The following is a 20,158-nucleotide window of genomic DNA, read 5'->3' as shown; positions in this document are numbered from 1 at the left end:
GAATTCATTAGTGTCAGTCCTATATAGGAGCAATAGTTATACTCAATTGTCATAGTATTAGCTGTAACTTTGATACTAGAAATCTCCCCAAAACAAAATATGTCGCTCTTGGATGAGCAAATCCATATGAAATCTTAATATTTTACAGCTATATCAAGAAACTGATCATTAGTTTTAGCATCCATTTGCAACCATTTCATTTCCGTGCATAAACGCGCTGTCCTGAATGAATTATTTAAACATGTGGTAAAAATCGCAAACAAAAAACAAACGAACGTTCCACTCCAAACTACCGTAAGTGCTAACCGACCACGAAACGCGTCAGCTGTATTCGAGAATCTATTCATTAGCAGCCACACGAGCGTTATGCACATGTTTAACTTACCAATAAGCACCGCCAGTAAGTCTTTCCGTTGAAGATGTTTTTTTTTCTTTCAACTTTTGCCTTCTGCAATGCCTGCAGTGTGTGATGTACTAAAGTGACACGGTATGACAACAAGCAGCCAATGGGACGGCGTTGTTCCGCTATATTTATTAATTTACATTCATGCTGTTTACACTGCATGTCCGCTACTGTATGCGGGGCCGTTAGACGGCTAAAGGTCGGGACGGCCATTGCCTTGGCAAAGGTAAATGGCGCCAAACTAGTTAGAGAAACAGGCAGACAAACGGTGGATTTTTGTTGATAGATTTGAAGCTCTTCTAGCCACTTCAGTACGTGGACCACGCTGATGATTGGACGGAAATTAAACGCAGCAATGGAGTTGGGGTTCCTCCGTGCTGGGTGCGTGCAATCGTACGTCATATGGACGCACTGATTAGCGACGCTTCAATAATCATTCTGAATGCGTGTGTGAGTGTACAGTAGAGGGTCGTTTTTGGGCTATTTTTAGACAACGATAGGCAATGAAAAAACCAGCCAAATCAAACGGACACAAATACATCTACGAAACGAACCCAACGTTTAGACGACCAATGCTGAACGACGAACAATGTGTTTTGGGTGTAACGCTTTGGTTTCGCTTGTAACGGACAGGCAATGAACCGCAACGCAAGTTCATTGCAGCAGTTGCCGTTCAATCGTCAGCCGATCAGCTCCAGAGGCAGTGTGACATTGCCGAGCGCGATTAAAACCCCTCACACACAGCGTGACGGAATGGCATGAAATCTTCAACCGGCAACAAAACAGTGCCCCCAACACACACACACTCGTCCGGTGCCGGTGATAATTGCCTTGTGGACCAACGACGTCTGATAAGATATAATCGTGAGCACGGAGGGGGATTGCTTTGCAGAACAGCGTGGTGTGTAAAGATTCCTCCAGTTTGTCGTTGTTTAACATTATTGAAGGTATGTACGAATGAAAGTCTCGTCTCGTCTAACACCACTGTGTTGTAACAAATGTTGAATGCTTGTTTTAGCATACGATCTACGATCTCCAACCATGACGACACAGCACTGGATCGCGCTAACCGTCGCACTAGCGATCTGCAATGTGCATGCCGAGAACATACTCTTCCTCCAGACGACGCCCTCGAAAAGCCATCACATCTGGAACCGGCAGATCTTTGACCGGCTGTACGAAAACGGACACAACCTGACCATCCTTTCGTTCGAGCAGGAAACGTCCGTCCCGGGCAAAACGTTTCTGGTGATGGACGGGTACTACGCGAAGATGATGGCCGCGTTCGCCGACAGTGCGGGTGATTTCTCCAGCTACGAGCACGCGTACGGCAACATCATGAACGTGTACCAGTACTACAAGGTGGCGAGCGGGCTGCTGGAGGAGGAGGACGCCATCCAGCGGCTGCTGGCGTACCCGCGCACCTTCCGGTTCGATCTGGTAATACACGACTTCACGATGGGACAGTGGTTGCTTGGCTTTCTGGAGCACTTCCACAATCCGCCGCTGGTTAGCATCTCGCCGTACAACATCCCGTCGTACACGCAGTACCTGGCAGACGTACCAGTCTACACCACCTATCTGCCCCATCCGGCATCCAGCTTCGGGACGCGCATGACTTTCGTGGAGCGCGTTCAGAACACACTGTACTGGTGGTTCGACATGCTGTACCGGCAGCAGGTGTACATGCCCCAGGAACAGCAACGGCTGGTGCGCGTCTTTGAGGGTGCGAATCGCACGCACGTCAAGCTGCTGGAGCGCCGGTCCGAGCTGGTGCTGGTGAACAGCGATCCGGCGCTCGACTTCTATCAGCTGCTGCCCCCGAACGTGGTGCAGGTGGGCGGTTTGCACATCAAGCGGGCGGAGGAGATGCCACCGGTAAGTTTGGAAGGGTTTTTGCGGGAATTCCTATCATGGGAGACATACAAAAAAATGCTATTAAATACCCTTGCATCTCTCCCACGTTAGATGATGAGCCAGTTCATTGCCCGGGCGAACAAAGGCGTGGTGCTGTTCAGCTTCGGCACGAACGTGCAGAGCGAGATGCTGGGGGCGGAAGTGAACCGGCAGCTGCTCGAGCTGTTCGCCAGCATGCCGGACTATGGCTTCATCTGGAAGCACGCGAACGCGGACGGGTTGATAATGCCCCCGAACGTGCTGATGGCGCCGTGGGTGCCCCAGTCCGCCGTGCTGGCCAACGGGCGCACCAAGCTGCTCGTTAGCCACGGCGGTCTGCTCAGCCTGCAGGAGGCAGCGTGGAACGGTGTGCCGGTGATTGGGGTGCCCTTCTTTGCCGATCAGTTTTCGAACGTGCGGCGGATCGAGCTGGCCGGCATCGGTATCGGCATACCGTCCACGCAGCTCAACGCAGTGACGCTGAAAGAGGCGATGGATACGATACTGAGCGATAGCAGGTAGGCCTAAATAATAATCGATCGGATCAGCACTGCATCACTTTCACTGCCGTTCATTCCACTGCTAGCTATCGCGCACGGAGTAAGGAGCTTTCGTACCGCTTCCGCACGCAGCCGGAACCTCCGCTCGAGCGTGCCATCTTCTGGATCGAGAAGACGATCGCCAACAAGGGCCTGCGGTATCTGCGCTCGCCGACGCGCAGTATGGCACCGTACCAGGTGTACGGGCTGGACATGGTCGGGGTCGTGCTGCTGATCGCGCTCGGATACTATCTTATCTTTAAGCGTCACTCGAAGCCACCGACCGGGGAGGCGAACAAACCCAAGAGCGACTAGTACCCGCGATAGGGTGGAAGATTTCACCTGTGCGGCAAAACGCACGGTGGCAAAACAACACGGACACGGCGTTTGAGCAGTAGCGCATGGTTTCTTTCTTTTTTTATTATTTCGCAATCATCCCGAAACTAAACGCGACGCGGGCACAGCGCACAACCAGTCTTTACAACACAACAACAACAAAGATGGGCGAACGGTGCCAAGAAGCACGGGAGCGTTAGCCGCTCCCGAGGCTCTCTCGGCACGGCGCACGCAATGGCACGTAGATCAGATGTGGGCCGCCACGTCACGACCGAGCGCGACGGCGTACGGGGGCGGCGGCTCCTGTGGCGGTGGAAAGATCTTGCTGATCTTCTCGTACGACGGTGGGGCATGGTCGCCGCCCATCACCGACTCGTACGACGGTGGTGGCAGGGTGGCATCGTGCCCGCGCTCGATCGAGTAGATCGACGGCTGGTCCGGCTGCGGCCCGGCCCAGAGACAGTTGCCGACCCGGTGCGTCAGGTAGACGGAGATCATGATGCAGATCAGGAAGAAGGCCACCGCCAGCGCGGCCATGATGAGCTGCGCCTCCAGCTGCTCCGCCCACCCAGTTCGGTTCATCATGTAGTCCAGTAGCAGTGCCACGACGACGAGCGACGGGATCGTTATCAGGATGATAGCGAAATCAATGACGCACTGCTGCAGCTTCATCTGCAACGAGGATGAGGATCGAAAGGCACACACAGACACACATACGCACACAAACACAATTAGAGCACACAATTCGATAGGCTTTCCATCACGCACTGCAAACATGGCACATGTTCACTGTTTCGTTATTTTTTTGTTTATTCCATTTGGAACTTCCCGTCTACTTACGGTGCTACATTTTGAATCGCAACGGAATTGGAATGTTAACGGCCACGCGTTACTTCAAGAGCACTGAGGAGGTGTTTGCTCGATAGTCACTAAGCGAACCGATCTGATCGCGCACACTCAACTCAAACCCAGGCGCGCCAAATGTCCTGCGCGGGCAGATACTGTGCTGCGAATACGATAAGCGAGCCTGCCACAGTCGGTAGATAAATCGTTCACTCCCCTACTCTCCAACGTGGTTCGTGAGATACTCATGGGGTTTTTTGTGAGATGCTGAGAGTATTCGCACGTAGACCAAGACACACTAGCACGCGCACGCAATCGCATCTCACCTGACCGGACGTGCGGAACATCGCTCTCGCCGGCTCTCACGTGTACCACTTTGTGTACGCTGAAGATGCTGGCCCCGGCCCTTGGTGACACCTTAGCCTGCCGCGGGCCTGCCACCCCCTCCCGAGAGGTACTCTTTTCCATCCGGTGTTTGGCGCAGCTTTGTTGACACAGCGATTACGCAGTTCGTGCTGATTTCGTTCGCGTATGGGTCGGGGAGGTGTTGTGGTCTTTGTACGGTTTGCCGTTGGGAGAGCCGTTGGAAAGCCTGGACTGCTGGCTATAAAATCAGGTACAGAGCGCAGAGCTGATACGCGATCTAGGTGATGGGTGTGGGACGCGGTTTGGCAGCGAAAAATTGGAGCAGAATGTTGTGCGATGCGGCAAAAAAGATGGTAGCAAACAACGTGCTCCAACAACCCGGCTTGACCGGGTGCTAATTGTAACACATTCCCGCCCCCCCCTCCTTTCCCGTTTTGTTGCTATCAGCGTGCGGGGTTATCCATGCGGAAGGGGAAGATTACTGAGAATATCTCAATTGGGGTTTAACAAAAAAAAAAAAACTGGTAACTCACAATGTGAGTGCGAGATACTCTCGCTTGTAAGTCCACTCTCGTTGCAGGGGATATTGCAGAAAATCTGAGAAAGAGTTGAGAAAGAATTAAGCATTAAAAGCATTACAGCATTATTTTATTAGGTGAAAACATACTTTTAAAAGTCAAATGTCAGCCTTTTCCCCATGTCATTAAGTTGAGCATTTGAATAAATGGTAAAGACTTGATAGCAAAAACACGAAATACAAACATTAAACTGGGTTTACATACTGCCATCACAATTACACACCACACAACAACAACATTTCGCATTCTCCGCGGTGATCTTACACTCTCCTGCAAGTAAGATCTCGCATTACTCGAAGTGCTCCTGAGATGCTGTATACAGCTTGTCTTTTGTTTATTGCTCTTCACTGTCGGTTCCCGCAACCGCACAGTTGGCGCCAGATCGCCAGCTGTGTACTGCGCAGCGGCCAACTAGCCGGAAGGGCCGATCTCTGTGTTTTCGTATCGTCGCGATGACGTAGTAGCGACGGGGGAGGGGTGGAAAATGCAGCAAACAACACGAGATAACAATGCTTCCCACTGGCAGACAGTGGCAAACCACACCGCACCACACCGTTGACGGTGTCAATGTCACACAAAAAAACGCGTGGTGATGACGCGGCGCACGCCACCGAATGCCGTCGTACGTTGGGCCGTGTATCTGGGAAAGTCATCGGCCCACTGCCGGGGTTCGGTGCGGGTGGAAACTGCGAGGTGATAATTGGCCTTGAAAGTGAAATTTTGCGCCGCGACCACTAAGGGGAGGGTGGATTGTGCAGTGACGGGTAAATGGGCCGGAATCGGTTCCGGTTACGTTACCGCTTCGCTACGGTGAAAGTCCTCGCACGTGTCGCTGCCGTGGTGCAATCGGCCAAGCCTATGTTTTCGGAAGGTGGTAGCTTCCCACTGTCGTGCATTCTGCGCGAGCTTAGATAATCTGCGTAAGTGAAAAGCGAATGGCCATGGCAGTTTTGGAGACAAAAATGGTTGTTTTTAAGGTGTAGCCGTTGGGTGGAATTTCCCATTTCACGCGTGATCGCTCAGCCGTGACTCAGGATCGATCTGGGTGACCGGGTTATAATATTTTTAGCATTCGTTGCAGTTGCAAATCTTTGTTCGAATGTGTTGTGACGTGTTCATCGTTTTGTGGGTCGCTTGTTCAGGTTCAGAGGAAAAAGTGTAGAAAAATACAGAGGAAATACAACATCGACAGTGGTGAAGATGAGTAATCTTGATCTGGTTTAAACACATTAACATTAGCGCTGGAGAATGCTACACAAAGTACGGCCCTTGCCCTAGGATCATGAATTTACTAATGATGCAAATTACAATTGCTGGAATCAGAATTAAGCTTGAAACAAAAAACCTCAAACAATAGCGTACATATTTCTATCCCTGCCCTGATGTCACGGTAGATTATGAGTGTCCGACCTTTCAGGCCAGCAAATGAACCATTAAAACGCACGCTTAAGCGTAAACCCTAATCCAGTCGTTCATGATTTAATTTGGCGCGATTGCCGGGACACCCTACTGGCGATGGAAGGAGTGCAAGTATTTCGGTGCAGCAAAATATGACGAGCATTAGTACTTTGCTCACGTACATTTTAACATCATTATAATACCTATAAATTTCATCTTTTATCGTCACCCACACAGCATCGCCCGAGGCACATCCCTAGGTGGACGCACACTATCATCATCATCTATCTTTTCCCGGGGTCCCTTTTTCTACGGGGGGGAGGGGAATTTTCTGGCAGCTGGGATTGCTGTCGGGGCGTTGGACCGTACCGTACGCGTCTGGAAGGGATAGCTTGCGTGTAGTAAATTCTCGCTCTCTCGCATTCTGTCTCACTTTCTCTTTCATGCTCACTCTCTCCTTCTCTCTTAAGCGTGTTCTAAGCGCCGTTACGTCTTTGTGGGGCAGACACATTACGACGTCACATTTATTACGTTAGTTTATGAATACTTCTTTCCGCCCATTTCTTAGGCGTAATGAGATGGCTATCGAGAATAGGTATTTTCTGCTGGAGATAGCATCATTTGACAGCTATTAAACTTACAGCGCATAGGTCAAACGCAACGCAAAACGAGGTTGCGAGGTTGGTTGTTGTGTACAATTGTTGTGCATTATTTCTTTTGCGGGCAGTGCTGTTCATGTACCATTGTTTGTAAAATATTTGTGAATTATGTTATCACTAGGTGAAGTAAAGAAGGTGGAAGAGAAAACAAAATAGTATAGAGTAATTCGTATAAAAATATCGCTTTATTTGGTATTTCAGTAACAAGCAGGTAAGCTTCATAGAAACTATTCCTATTGGTGGAAACAAAATGAAGACGATTATTTACAAGAAAACAAGGCAAACAACAATGAGCATAAATTTAATGAATGATATTGAATGAATATGTTTGAGCGCGCGCTGCTAAAATTAACTACAAACCTAATAACAATACGAGCGAGGATGGGTAACATTAGTGACAGGTTCTGCCAAACGGGTTGAACAAAACAAAATAATAAATTTTAATTTTTTTACACAAAAAAAACTGAAGCACAAACGATTAAACTACACCACTTAAGCGAGCAGCAAACAAACAAATAAATAAACATCAATGCAATCTCTCGGAAAACGAAAGATTTTAGTTGATTCTATGCTGCTGCTTGTAACTGGTAACAGCTCACGATGAACGTTCGGTTAAAATGGCTTTTAGTAAACGTTTTGCGCTTGACACGTAAAACACAAACACACACACACACACACACAGTGTCGTCATGGTTGTGGTAAAATAATGAAAAACATTCCTAAAAAACTACTCCCGGTACGATAATTCGCGCTGCCAAGTAGGAAGGAAACCAAGCTAATAAGGCTAGCCGAAACAAAACATTCACTAACAACTGCCCGAACATCATTGTATGGCAAACGACCAGTGTGTGTACTGGTATGGCGAATGCAGAAAGCAAATGATAAAAAAAGAAGATACTAATTAGGGCTTGATAAGAGAATGAAACAACAAAAAAACATAGTTAGCAGCTTAAAACAACACGAGTAACGATAATTGGCACGATACAAATGAGCAGGTATCGTAGCTGGAAATTATGCAATCATGCGTTGGTCACTGTTGCCAAAAGAAAGAAAAAAGGGAAGGCAAAACAACCAGTGTTTTCCTCCTCCTTTTGCAGCCTTAAAATGTAACATCCAATGCGTAGCGGAAGACGGACGTTGGAAATCGCATGCCGGGCTAGTCGGGCCATGTTCGCCACTGGATGCGGTTTTGCATGCTTCGTTGGGCACACGCACACACGCACACACGCACACACGAATGCAGGCTTATAAATCTATGTTCCCACCGACATCGATACCTTTGCATTTGAATCGCTGGCTTCCTCAATGCCCTAAACCTTACTACCAGAAGGAACTGCCGGCCCCATGCCCGGGCGGCGGTAGCGGTGGCCCGCTGGCCGTCTGCTGCTTCACCTTGTGGATGATCGTCTTCACGATCGGCACCTTCACCGGGATCGGGTGGGGCAGATAGACTGGCACGTGCTTCTCGACCGGGTACGGTACCGGTTTCTCGATCGGCACGGGAATCTTCTTCTCCACCGGGTACGGGACGATCTTCTCGATCGGTACGGTAATTTCCTTTATGTCCGGCACGGCGATCGGTTGCGCGACGGGTATGTGCACCGGGTAGGGGCGCGGCACGGGCACCAACACCGGGTGGGGGATCTTGATGCGCACTTCCTGCGGGATCGGTACGTGAATCTTCTTCACGTACGGTACCGGCACGGGCGTTTCTATCTCCACGTGCTGGCTGATCGGTACCGCACGTCCCTTGGTGTGGATGATTTGGTGCGCGGCGGACCCGGTGGCACCGTAGCCGGACGTGAGACCGGCGGCGGCCCCGATCGCTGCCCCGCTGTGGAAGTCTTCGTCCGCCTCGTCGAACTCCTCGCTACCGTCTTCATCGTCGGTGTACTCGTGCGAGGTGGGCAGCTGGTTCGGTGTACCGTGCAGAATCTTGTACGCCTGGATCAGCTGCGGATGGTACGAGGTATGGGCGGACGGTACGTGATGGTGATGATAGGAGGACTGTTGCTGCTGTTGCTGACGATGGTGATGATGGTGATGCTGCTGCTGCTGCTGCTGCTGCTGCTGGTGTTGCTCCTGATGCTTTGGACGGTGTTGATGTTGAACGTAATGCTGATGGTAACGATTGCTGCCCAAACCCGACGAAGCAGCCGAGCTGCCAGCATGATGGGCTTGCGGTTTCTTGCTGCCCTTGCCCTGGTACGCACGATACGCATTGTAAGCGTTCGATTCTTCGCTAGCGCTCGTATCTTCATCGTCTTCCTCCTCCGAATCCGAGTAACTGGGCCGGTACCGTGTTCCGCCGCCATGTTTGGTGGACGTTTTGTACGTCGTCATGTACTGATGGGTAGCGCCTGCCGTAGCCGAATCTTCCGCATAGTCTGACGACTCTTGCTGCTGCTGCTCTTGGTCCTGTTGGTCCTGCTGGTCCTGTTCCTCGTTGTCGTCGTACTGGTCGGGTTCCGGTGCCGGCCGATACTGGGGCCGATAGTGATAGTGTTTGTTGGGTGCCGTCTGTGGTCTCGCATACTCGGCCCCACCTTCGCCACTCTCAATCCCATTGGACAGTTCGTTTATCTCGTCCGGATCGTCGTGCGGGTTTAGGTGCAGGTTAGCCCCAGGCGATTGATACGCCAGCACATACTTCCCGAGTATTTTGGCCGGCACGGGATTGCCCCGGATGGTAACGCACTGCACTAGCAGGAGTGTTAGCACGGTGGCAAACACTGTAATAGATGCCATCTACAAGAGAGGGAGAGAGGGAGAGTGAAAAGCACACGCGCACAATGCTTGTCAGTAAAGGTTAACATCACAACACCACACACTGCACCCCATCACACTCACTTGTTTGATCTTGTATCTACTGCACGGGTTCGGAACCGAATTTACTATTTTTCACCCCTTCACTCTGTACTGCTCGAGCATACTACTATGAAAAATGCAATACGGACTACCAGATACGGGAACGAATAGTTCCGAACTTGCAACACGCACCGCTTTGATCTGCACTCGGATCTCTGGATGTTGTAGCAACCTGTAGCAAACTGTGTCTTGTGCTTGTTGAGTGCCGACCGCTGAACGAATGCACCCATTATCGTGCAGTGGTGCAATATTTATAAGAAAATTGGCACCCGAAGCCACCACAGGGCTTAGCTGTGGTTTGCAGAAAGAGTACCGCATTCACTTGGGAAGGGGGGAGGGCCAACGCGCTATGCGGGCATTACTGCGTTCGGATCGGATTTGCGCTGGTAATTCGAGCGGAACTTCGTGCGAGCGCCACTTCCGCCGCCGCCAACCTCTTAGACACCGGGGGTTGCGAGGGCTTCCAGTTGACGGAAGAAAGTAAGTATGAGGATGGCGGGAGGCCCAATGCCCATGCCGACCGAAAGTGGTTGGCGAGGAATTGTTTGGGTGATTAAAAATTCCCATGATCGTAACCGATCGTCGCCGTTGGATGTTTTGTGGGTCGGGCAGTGCAGGTGCAGGTCCGGCGAGCCAATTAGGGCGCGCGTAATGCATGCGAGTTTGGATGTTTTATGAAAATAAAAACACATTTCGATCGCGCTAGCATGACCGGTAAGGATTATGGTTTAGGGTTTGTTTATGAAAAGCGGCACGGGACGTGCAACCTACGATCTACGAGCTGTCGGGCTTCGTTGTCCGAGTGGTGTTAATAATGGGCGCGATAATCCGGATCAAGAAATCAAACACACACACACAGACATATGCATTTGCTGTAATTGTATGCTTTATTACGCTTCCAATTGATTATTGGAATGATTAATGCAACAATGAAATCGAAATCGAAGTGTAATTATGAAGCAGAATGAGGCTTATTAATTCGCAACATATCGTGCTGCTGGAGTGTAATGTGTTAGCGGTGCGCTCGCACCCTGTACGGCTGTACTTCTGTAGGTCTTCTTTGCCCGGCACAGTTTAATGAGCCATAAGTCAATCGATGTGGGTTTAGCAAAAAACAGAAACAAAAAAAAAGACCGAATCAATTATTCCACAAAGTTGTGTCTTTTACGAGTGATGCAACAGATACGTTTATGCTGGATGATTTTACTGGCAATTGAAATAGTTATATCGACCAATACTTATCGTCATACTTTGCTTCGATTAAAGGGTAACGTTACAGAGTTACAGTCCATGGAAATTGTCGTTATCGATGTTGTTGAAGGTGCATTCAAACAAGAATTGCGATGCATAGTTATATTAATTTTTATATATTGTTTGCTTTATATATTGTTGCAATTTATGCTGTATATATTGTTAAACATTACATACATTATGTATGACATTGCCAGCATCTTTTAAAAACACTGTTTTTAACGTTTAGATCCTGACTAGCTGTGGCAAAACTGATGTAATAAGTAGATAGCGGTAATAAAAACAGAAGAGAAATAAACAAAATGAATATTTCAGTATGTATTACGTTATACTTTATCTAAGCCTAAAAATCATATTAAGTTTATCGTAACGTACGCTTTTATCGCTCGTTCGAAACCTACATAGCGATGAACTTTACCTTGAAGTGCAAATAGTGAAACAAACTGTTGTAGTGCTAGTACTGTCTGTCATTCATTAGCATTGTATCTTTGCCGTTGCCACGCATTTCATGATAATTGTAAACATATTACAATAATGATCTCTTCTTCTTCTTCTTTTGGCTCAACAACCGTTGTCGGTCAAGGCCTGCCTGTACCACTATTTGTGGGCTTGGCTTTGAGTGACTAATTGATTCCCCCCATAGCAGGACGTATGGCGGCACGGTCCATTTGGGGCTTGAACCCATGACGGGCATGTTGTTTAGTCGTACTACTATACTACGAGACCGGACAAATCATCTCTACTAATTGAAATAACTGAACTAACATACATTTTGCACCACAAACCCTTTTTATTTCAAGAATGTTTTGCAACAAAAGTGTCCATATTACAAGTATTCCCGTTCTATTTTCCACTTCCGAGAGTTTTTCAACCAACCATTCCAACCATTCCAGCCCGGCAGGGACGTCACGCGGGATGCTGCATTTATCGGATTTTAATCACATTTGTGTTGTCCGCGTGTTGCCCACCGTTTTTCCAATGACAATGCCCCCGTCCCTGACAATCAGCCCGACGCACGGGCCGTGAAGCGAGAACCGTCGTTCGTATTTCCGCCCTGGCGCAGGGTCGCACACTGCATCCGGGCAGTGCATTCCGGTTGAAGGGTAGCATAGAATAGCATCGATCTCGGGTAGCCAAGCTAGTGACAAAAATAGAAGCAAGCGAAAACTGGCACAACAACTACAGCAGCAAAAAAGCATCGGTCGAACAACATTTGCACTCCTCTTTCAATGAAAGGCCAAATAGAGTGCGTGCTTCGCAATAATGCAAACACGGAAGCAAACACCGTAACAAAAAATCAAAATACAACAAGGCTAAACTTGCTGCAGTCCCGGGTGCGAATCCCGCGACTACATTTGCGCACATCCGGGAAATGGTATGTGGCCCAAAATCGGAAAATATTAGCAAGAGCTACTCCGGTAGGGTGGAACGGTTCCTGCAACCAGGCGGGCTAGTGGAGATGCACTTCTGTCGCACAAAAGCTTACGTTGCTCGAAAAAAAAGCAATGGGAATGGGTTGCGATGGGATGGGTTGACGGAACTTTGTTCTATGGTCGATAATTTGATTGCCTATCAGGGACCTGTGGAAAGAGGTGTAGGAAGAGACAATCAAACAACTGGGAAAAAATGGACGAACTGCAGCGAAGGCAATGGTGAACGATTCTAGTGTGTGTGTGTGGTTTTACGATCTGGTTTTTGATGTTGTTTTGCCCAGTTTTGGACGAAATTCCGTCGTTGTGCACAGTGTTTACCATAACCGAGAAAAAAAGAAACAGTAGGAAGCGGCGTTTTGCTGCCTGTGCAGCCAATCATTTCACTGTATGAAAGCTGATGTTTGCAGCACTATGGCTATCGATATAAAAACACAGTTCTATTATTTTGTTGAAACATTTTTAGGCAACGTTGGGTGGAGAAGTGAAGGTTTTTTCTGCGCACGCAAGTGTTGCTATCCAACTCAGTTGTTAGCAGTTAAACAAAGCACTGATCAAAACTCAACAGTAAGAGAACAAAAAAAAAAAAACAAGGTCTAGAGCGTATGCGATTCTGTGGAGATTTGATGGATTGAAGGGTAAAGCTAATTGGAAGAACAGTGAAAAATGAAACGAAGTTCGTGGAAGAAGGCTTTTAGTAACAACATTGAGGAGAGCATGAGTGATTTAGTGCAACCAAATGGAGCTGCATTCGAAGTATTGAAAACAATTGCCCAACAAAAATGCATATTCCCACACTAAAGGGAAACGTTCTTGCAGGAAAAATGGACCTGAAGCCGCACGATCGTTAATTAATTAAATTGGGTTTCTTTGTTTGTATTAGACTTTTTTTCTTCTTTTTTTGGGTTTGGATGATCTTTCTCCACACGCACAATGACCAACTAGAAGTTCGCTTGCAATCAGGTGATTGTAAGCTTCGACCAGTATTAAGCGAAGCTGAAGCGAAGGTGAACTCTGTGCCAACGCATGGGTTGTGGTTGAAGGATGTAGTTGAAAAAATAAATAAAAAAGAGGCAACGATTGAGCGATTCGCCAAGGGAAAGAAAACGCGTGAAAAGAAAAAGAAAAAGCGAAAGGGCAACATTGGACGTTCGATTTGTGGGTTAGCATGTACACGCAACGCAACGCATCATAACGCTGGGGGACGCAGTAATTGGAGAGCCCAAGTTTTGTAAAGCAGCTGGAACAGTCGCACCCGGTGCTGGTAGCCACTTGCTGCGGTGGTCTACCACTACCATCGCTGGCGAGATTGAGGAAGTGAACGTGAGCCTGGCACAATACTTTTGATACCAAATAGGCCACCGGTCCCATACCGGGCGTTCGATCACGCGCGCAGAATGTGCCCGTGCCCACGCGGGTCGAATTGCAGTTGCAGTTGCGAGCGAAGTTAGCGAGGAAGCAATACAGGATGCGGGTTGTTCCAACTGTGTTTGCAGTCGGTACAAAGCAACGTGCCCGAAGCAACCAACACTTGCGTAATGGTTGAATGGTAAAGTGTAACATTAAATAAATAGAAAAAAAAACAAACAAAAGGGCCAGCACGACAGTTTGGTCGGGAAGCCGAAAGTCGAAGAAAAGCGTCGAACCCTTTCTCTTCCGGTTTGGAACCCCGTTGCACAGGTCACTCAAAAATCGTTCCAAGTGAAGCTTCCTCGTACGTGTCCGATAGAAATAATGTCTCTTTTTTTCTCTCTCCCTGTGTACACTCTAAAAACTACGAAGATAATTGTTGCAAGCTCTTCCTTATCGTTCTGTTCTTCCTGTCGAGTGGTGCATGAAAAGAAAGACGAAAAAAAAAAACACGAAAAACAACACAACGGACCATAAACCACGCCGTACCAGTCGATCGGAGCGATAGTTGCCACCGATTCGCATCCAATCTTGCCCCGGGACACGGTACATTGAGCTTAATTGATGAATGAATGAAACGTAAATGGACTCGGCGGCCACTGGCAGGCACACCATCGCGGTTGCGAGTGTCGCGCTTGCAGTGGCCCGTTCGCTGTCTCGTGTTCGCGCCCAACACCTTGCCCGTGTTGCGCGCCCAACGAGAGTGAATTTTTACGCTCGCCGTACGACGTGCGAAAACACCGACCGAACGCTATGGACTGCGATTGCCGGCCCGGGCAATTGGCGTCCCATTTTAATGGCGCTGTTTACATATGTTAATCAAATGAGCATAAATCTGATTTGATTGCTTCCGATGTCCGGGGCAGCAAAAAACGTCGGGCAGATCGGTTGACGGTAATTATTCATGGCAGATTAGTTTTCGGTACTTTCGGCCTGGTGGTGGTTCGTCCCCTATTCCACTGCACTGCACTGCCGGAGTGGTTTTGGGGAAAATGGTGTGCTAGCCGGTAGTGCATGGCGTATCGAACAGAAAAGGCCAGGAATGAGCATGAGGAAGGGCGGTGCATCCAATTTACTCTCGGTTGGAGTGTGATAGAAGGCGGATGATGTTCACAAACAAACGTGAACGAGTTGCTCCTGGAAAGAGGGAGGGCATTTGAGTTGCATAAAATTAGGGGAGCATTTGGTGTAAAATCAAAGGGAAATATTCAGCAATTGGTTTGGTAGACCTTCTTTGGCGAAAGATAATGTAACGAGTTTTTGATGCATAAAAGGGTCCAGGGAGCATGGAACTCATATGCACTGCCTGTAGGGAACGATAGTTATTGACATTAAAACATAAGCTAATGGAATTAATGTTTTATAAGCGAACATATCCAGTAATAATGTATCTTTACTATGGAAATCAGATCTGGCCCACCATGGCTGTTCGTTCCAATTGCGTTCGAATTTTGAACCTTTAAACCAGTACACGTTATGCATGATTTATAAAGCTTGATTCAAGAATCAAATAACACTGCATTCTGTCTCAAGGGAGCATAATTTCACAAAAAATGTTACACTGCACGTTACTATTATTCATTAAATATGTTTTCCTTTTGACGTTTCCGCTATGCTGCACGCAAATTGCTACACGCCCAGAAGCCTGTAAGTCAGCCAAAGAAGCCAACTCAAGTCAGGCAAAAGGCTTGCATCATCCAACCGGCTTCCTGGGATGGGGTGGTGAAGCAAAATGGCGCGTATGACCACATCTAGATCTCTAGCCGCTGTTGGTTGGCTTGGCTTAATTTGTTCCTTGTTCCATCCGGGTTTCTGCGGTACGCTGTGGATGGATGTGGCGGTTTGCTAACCGGCGATAAGAAGCAGTATCATACATGCCATACTACAGAGACACATACATACATATTCACACATGCACATAGTCACACAAACATAGAGAACTTCACCAAAATCCAAAGCCACGCATCACGGACGGATGATTAAGTGTAACTTCTGATGCCATTCCCATGCCGCAACTCCGCCGAAAGAGGTCCCGCGTGATACGGTAACGCGCCGCGGTAAGTTTAGCACACGTACAATAACATCAACCACGCACACACACACACTCACACACACAAACACACCCATCGTGCACCCCGTTCGGCGTGGGTAAGTGGCCAAGATCTGGTGGCGGGCTTTCGCCAGCGCCAGCGATACACGCCCGCAAACACGCGCACGCATTAGCAGTGGCGCGCTCGAACAAACCGTTTATCAGAGGCGTAAATCAAAATTTACATAAAGTTACCCGATTATTCCTGGCAGTGAAAACTTTGCGTTCGTTTTTCTCTCTCGCAGGAAAAATAACGCCCACCGTCGGGTACCGGGGTTGAAAACTGGGGTCGAAACATGTGCTCGCTTGGACCGGCTGGTTACGTTGAAACTTTGGTACGCGGCAACCAGACCGTTGTCTGGCGGATGGTAGAAGTCAGGGATCTAGTACTAATGGAAAGGGGAAAGATGATGGTAGATCATACCATTGGGAATTGGTGTAGCTTACCACTCCATCTTTTCGGGGCACTGGATCTTGTCGTGACAGACTGCTTCTTTAACGATACTTACTGTTTTTAAAGCGATCGGTACATTAACATTGGTTGAATTTAATTGGCACGAGTTTGCAACTGCCATTTGGAATTGATTCTACGAACATCTTAGTCGAGCAGGGAATCAAATATCAACAAACTGATTGAGTTTACAGTTCTTCGATTGACTTGAAGAATAGCAATTCATTAACTGAACAAGAACAAGAACAAGAACAAGAACAAGAACAAGAACAAGAACAAGAACAAGAACAAGAACAAGAACAAGAACAAGAACAAGAACAAGAACAAGAACAAGAACAAGAACAAGAACAAGAACAAGAACAAGAACAAGAACAAGAACAAGAACAAGAACAAGAACAAGAACAAGAACAAGAACAAGAACAAGAACAAGAACAAGAACAAGAACAAGAACAAGAACAAGAACAAGAACAAGAACAAGAACAAGAACAAGAACAAGAACAAGAACAAGAACAAGAACAAGAACAAGAACAAGAACAAGAACAAGAACAAGAACAAGAACAAGAACAAGAACAAGAACAAGAACAAGAACAAGAACAAGAACAAGAACAAGAACAAGAACAAGAACAAGAACAAGAACAAGAACAAGAACAAGAACAAGAACAAGAACAAGAACAAGAACAAGAACAAGAACAAGAACAAGAACAAGAACAAGAACAAGAACAAGAACAAGAACAAGAACAAGAACAAGAACAAGAACAAGAACAAGAACAAGAACAAGAACAAGAACAAGAACAAGAACAAGAACAAGAACAAGAACAAGAACAAGAACAAGAACAAGAACAAGAACAAGAACAAGAACAAGAACAAGAACAAGAACAAGAACAAGAACAAGAACAAGAACAAGAACAAGAACAAGAACAAGAACAAGAACAAGAACAAGAACAAGAACAAGAACAAGAACAAGAACAAGAACAAGAACAAGAACAAGAACAGTGGTGAAGAACAAGTGGTTTTATCATATAATTTTTTTTTACATTTTATCATCTCTTTGTACATGACATTGCGAACATGAACGTAGTACGTGAATTATTTTCAAAATTGCAAACATTCTATTTTTCGTTCTATTTTTTCTAGAAAGAGGATTTTTAGACATTCTAAAATTTTCGTTTCATCCCCTCTGAATTTTATACACCATCGTTGAGTTCAAAACAACCCGATCGATAGTGTTTTCGCGCCGTGCACTGGAATACCAAACCCCGCAAAAAGGTTATCGCGCAGAGAAGTATCCCATCGTGAGCGCGTCCCGTTGGGAGTTTATATTTCTCGTAAAAAGCTACCCAACAACTACACACATCAAGCACGAAGGATGCAACATCTTGGTATGGGAGGTATGGGTATACGTATTTTTTGTAACTCCCAAATTGTACACTGCCAAAAATACACAAGCAAACAAAAGTGCCAAGTGACCGTTGCGCACACTAAGCGACGGGAAGGTGTGAAAAGATACGCATAAATCATACTTTTGGCCCCATTTTCTTGAGCAAACCCCGTATCGTGCTCGTGTTGCAACATCGATGGAGGTGGATTAGGCTACCGGTGGAGTGGAGAAAAAAAAACAAGCGGAACTAGAGAAAACTCTCACAGGGTCAACCGTGCGCGGTAGTAGAAAAGCGCGTCCGGCAATAAATTAAATGAGTTGCGAAAATCCGCCTTCCGAGTACTGTCGCTCCAGTCGCTGTCATCCGAAACAACGCTCCAACTCTGCCTCGTGCGTGTGCGTGCATGTTTGGGAGTGTGTGTGCCTTACGATGGGAGAAAGCTTTAAGCTCAATTTATTTTACTTCTTTTGAGAAGCATCCTCGCATTCTTTCCTACATCAAAAAAAGGAAAAAAGCAAAATGTCGGCAATCGTCCACATTGTCTGGCCCCTGGTGCTCCCAGTTCATTCCACCGAACGAGCTCGCTTCGACGTGTTGATAAGAAAGTGAAACCGTTGCTCTGTTGCTTCATTTGGCTTTGGTGTATCGTTTTTCATGTGCTGAGGGTGTTTTTTTTTTTCGTCTTCCGTTTCCATCCTTCCTTGCTCTCTCCACGTGCGGTGGCGATCTTAGAAGGGAAGGAAAATCCAATCCAAGCATAACGGAAAGCCATCAGCAGTCGGGATGCGTTCCGCACCAAACACGCTCCGGCGTAAAATCGACCCGGTTAAGCCCCCGGTTCAGATCAAGATTCGAGCTCGTCGGCGGGCGATGAGCAGCTTTGGTGCTCGCCTTCCTTCACATGCGGTAAATTCATCATCGAAGTACTGGACGGGATGTGACGGTGCGGGTGATGGAGTCGCTTACACCGTTTGACGGTTTTGATGTAGGTGACGCTTTTTCTCTGAGCAAGCGTCCCTCCCGTGCTATGAACGTGCGAGAAACGAGTGTGGAGCGGGGGTAGAATTGGGAAATGAAGTGGATAATTTGCTTTCTGTTTTCGTCGCAACCTGTTCTATGCGAACAGCCCTCACCCGTGCCGTGTAGATCGTGAAGAGTTTTCTTGCCACGCTTCGCAGGTTCCGTTGTTGTTGTTGTTGTTGTTGTTGTTGTTGTTGTTGTTGTTGTTGTTGTTGTTGTTGTTGTTGTTGTTGCCAGTACGGCTTCAGTTCTGGCTGGGCAAAGAAAGTGTAGCGTACCGTGGCTAGGCCGTCCCTTCCATCCACCAGCAAAGACGCATGTGCGTACACGCGTTGGAAGGTAATGTTGTGCTTGTGTAACGTCAACTGCACAGAGATCGTCGTTGAGAGGTTTTTTTCCGTCTGCTATTTTTGCCACATATTTTGAGACGACTTATTGGTAGCATTTTATTTTGCCTCCTCCACCGCCTTCTATGCTCTCATGGGTGCTTTAACACACGACAAGCAATTTGATGGCGAACGCAACAAACCAAAAAAGAAAAGTGAGGGGGATTGAAAACCTACCCTCGTACTGAGTAGATTTCAAATGACAGCAAAGGCTTGTGATTTAGCGCGGCGGAGAATTTATTGACAGAGATAAGCGAGTTTATTAGAAATGATTTAATCAAACGGTGAACATGGCAAGAAAAATCAAACCTTAACTGCAGATACACATTCAAACACACACACACACACACACACGCGCATACACAGACATACACCCACTGAAATGGTGGATATTGGCGAGCTAGGAATGGTGCGGGAGCGTTCCACATGCTTTGAGTTCGGTGAAAACTGTCTTTCGACAAATCCCTGCGTAGACGACATGGGCGAAAACGAACCAAAAATAATAATAATAATAAAAAAACAAACAAATTGATGCTTTTGGAGAATGAGCGCTCGAGCGCGTACGCGTGTGTGTGTGTGTGTGTGAGTGAGTTGGGAATTTTCCACTTCGGGATGAAAATCTCTGAGTTATGCTAATGGCATCGACACACTCTCTAGAACAAAGAAAACGAGCATTCGTAAGATTGTAGACCGAACCTTTGGCGGCTGGAAGAAAAATGGTCTCGTTCGAGATTTTTAAACATTGGACACTCAATGGGATGATTTTGTGCAGTCGGAAGTGTGCCCATTGAAACGGACAGGCCCCGGAAACGACCGGGTTCTATCTCAAATGGGATCGGGCTAATGTGAGTGTTTT

General features: G+C 47.3%; 3 protein-coding genes across 3 annotated transcripts; 1 reads left to right on the top strand and 2 right to left on the bottom strand.

The window, feature by feature from the left end:
- Positions 1–954: 954 nt before the first annotated feature.
- Positions 955–3,235, top strand: LOC120949990 (UDP-glycosyltransferase UGT5-like). Its single transcript, XM_040367673.2, has 4 exons — positions 955–1,350; positions 1,422–2,281; positions 2,372–2,817; positions 2,886–3,235. The coding sequence occupies exons 2-4, from the start codon at positions 1,445–1,447 to the stop codon at positions 3,151–3,153; spliced, it is 1,551 nt and encodes a 516-aa protein (XP_040223607.2). The 5' UTR covers positions 955–1,350; positions 1,422–1,444; the 3' UTR covers positions 3,154–3,235.
- LOC120949992 (uncharacterized) lies at positions 3,225–5,036 on the bottom strand. Its single transcript, XM_040367675.2, has 2 exons — positions 4,015–5,036; positions 3,225–3,846 (listed from the first exon to the last, which is right to left on the bottom strand). Exon 2 carries the CDS (start codon positions 3,844–3,846, stop codon positions 3,421–3,423), a length of 426 nt encoding a protein of 141 aa, XP_040223609.1. The 5' UTR covers positions 4,015–5,036; the 3' UTR covers positions 3,225–3,420.
- Positions 5,037–7,184: 2,148 nt separating this feature from the next.
- Positions 7,185–10,477, bottom strand: LOC120949991 (ell-associated factor Eaf). The gene is made up of 2 exons (XM_040367674.2): positions 9,869–10,477; positions 7,185–9,766 (listed from the first exon to the last, which is right to left on the bottom strand). Exon 2 carries the CDS (start codon positions 9,764–9,766, stop codon positions 8,339–8,341), a length of 1,428 nt encoding a protein of 475 aa, XP_040223608.2. The 5' UTR covers positions 9,869–10,477; the 3' UTR covers positions 7,185–8,338.
- Positions 10,478–20,158: the final 9,681 nt, after the last annotated feature.

Source organism: Anopheles coluzzii, chromosome 2 (assembly GCF_943734685.1).
Source record: "Anopheles coluzzii chromosome 2, AcolN3, whole genome shotgun sequence".
In the NCBI taxonomy this organism is placed as follows: Eukaryota; Metazoa; Arthropoda; class Insecta; order Diptera; family Culicidae; genus Anopheles; species Anopheles coluzzii.
The sequence above is the reverse complement of the archived record's forward strand: the minus strand, read 5'-3'. Positions and strand labels throughout refer to the sequence as shown.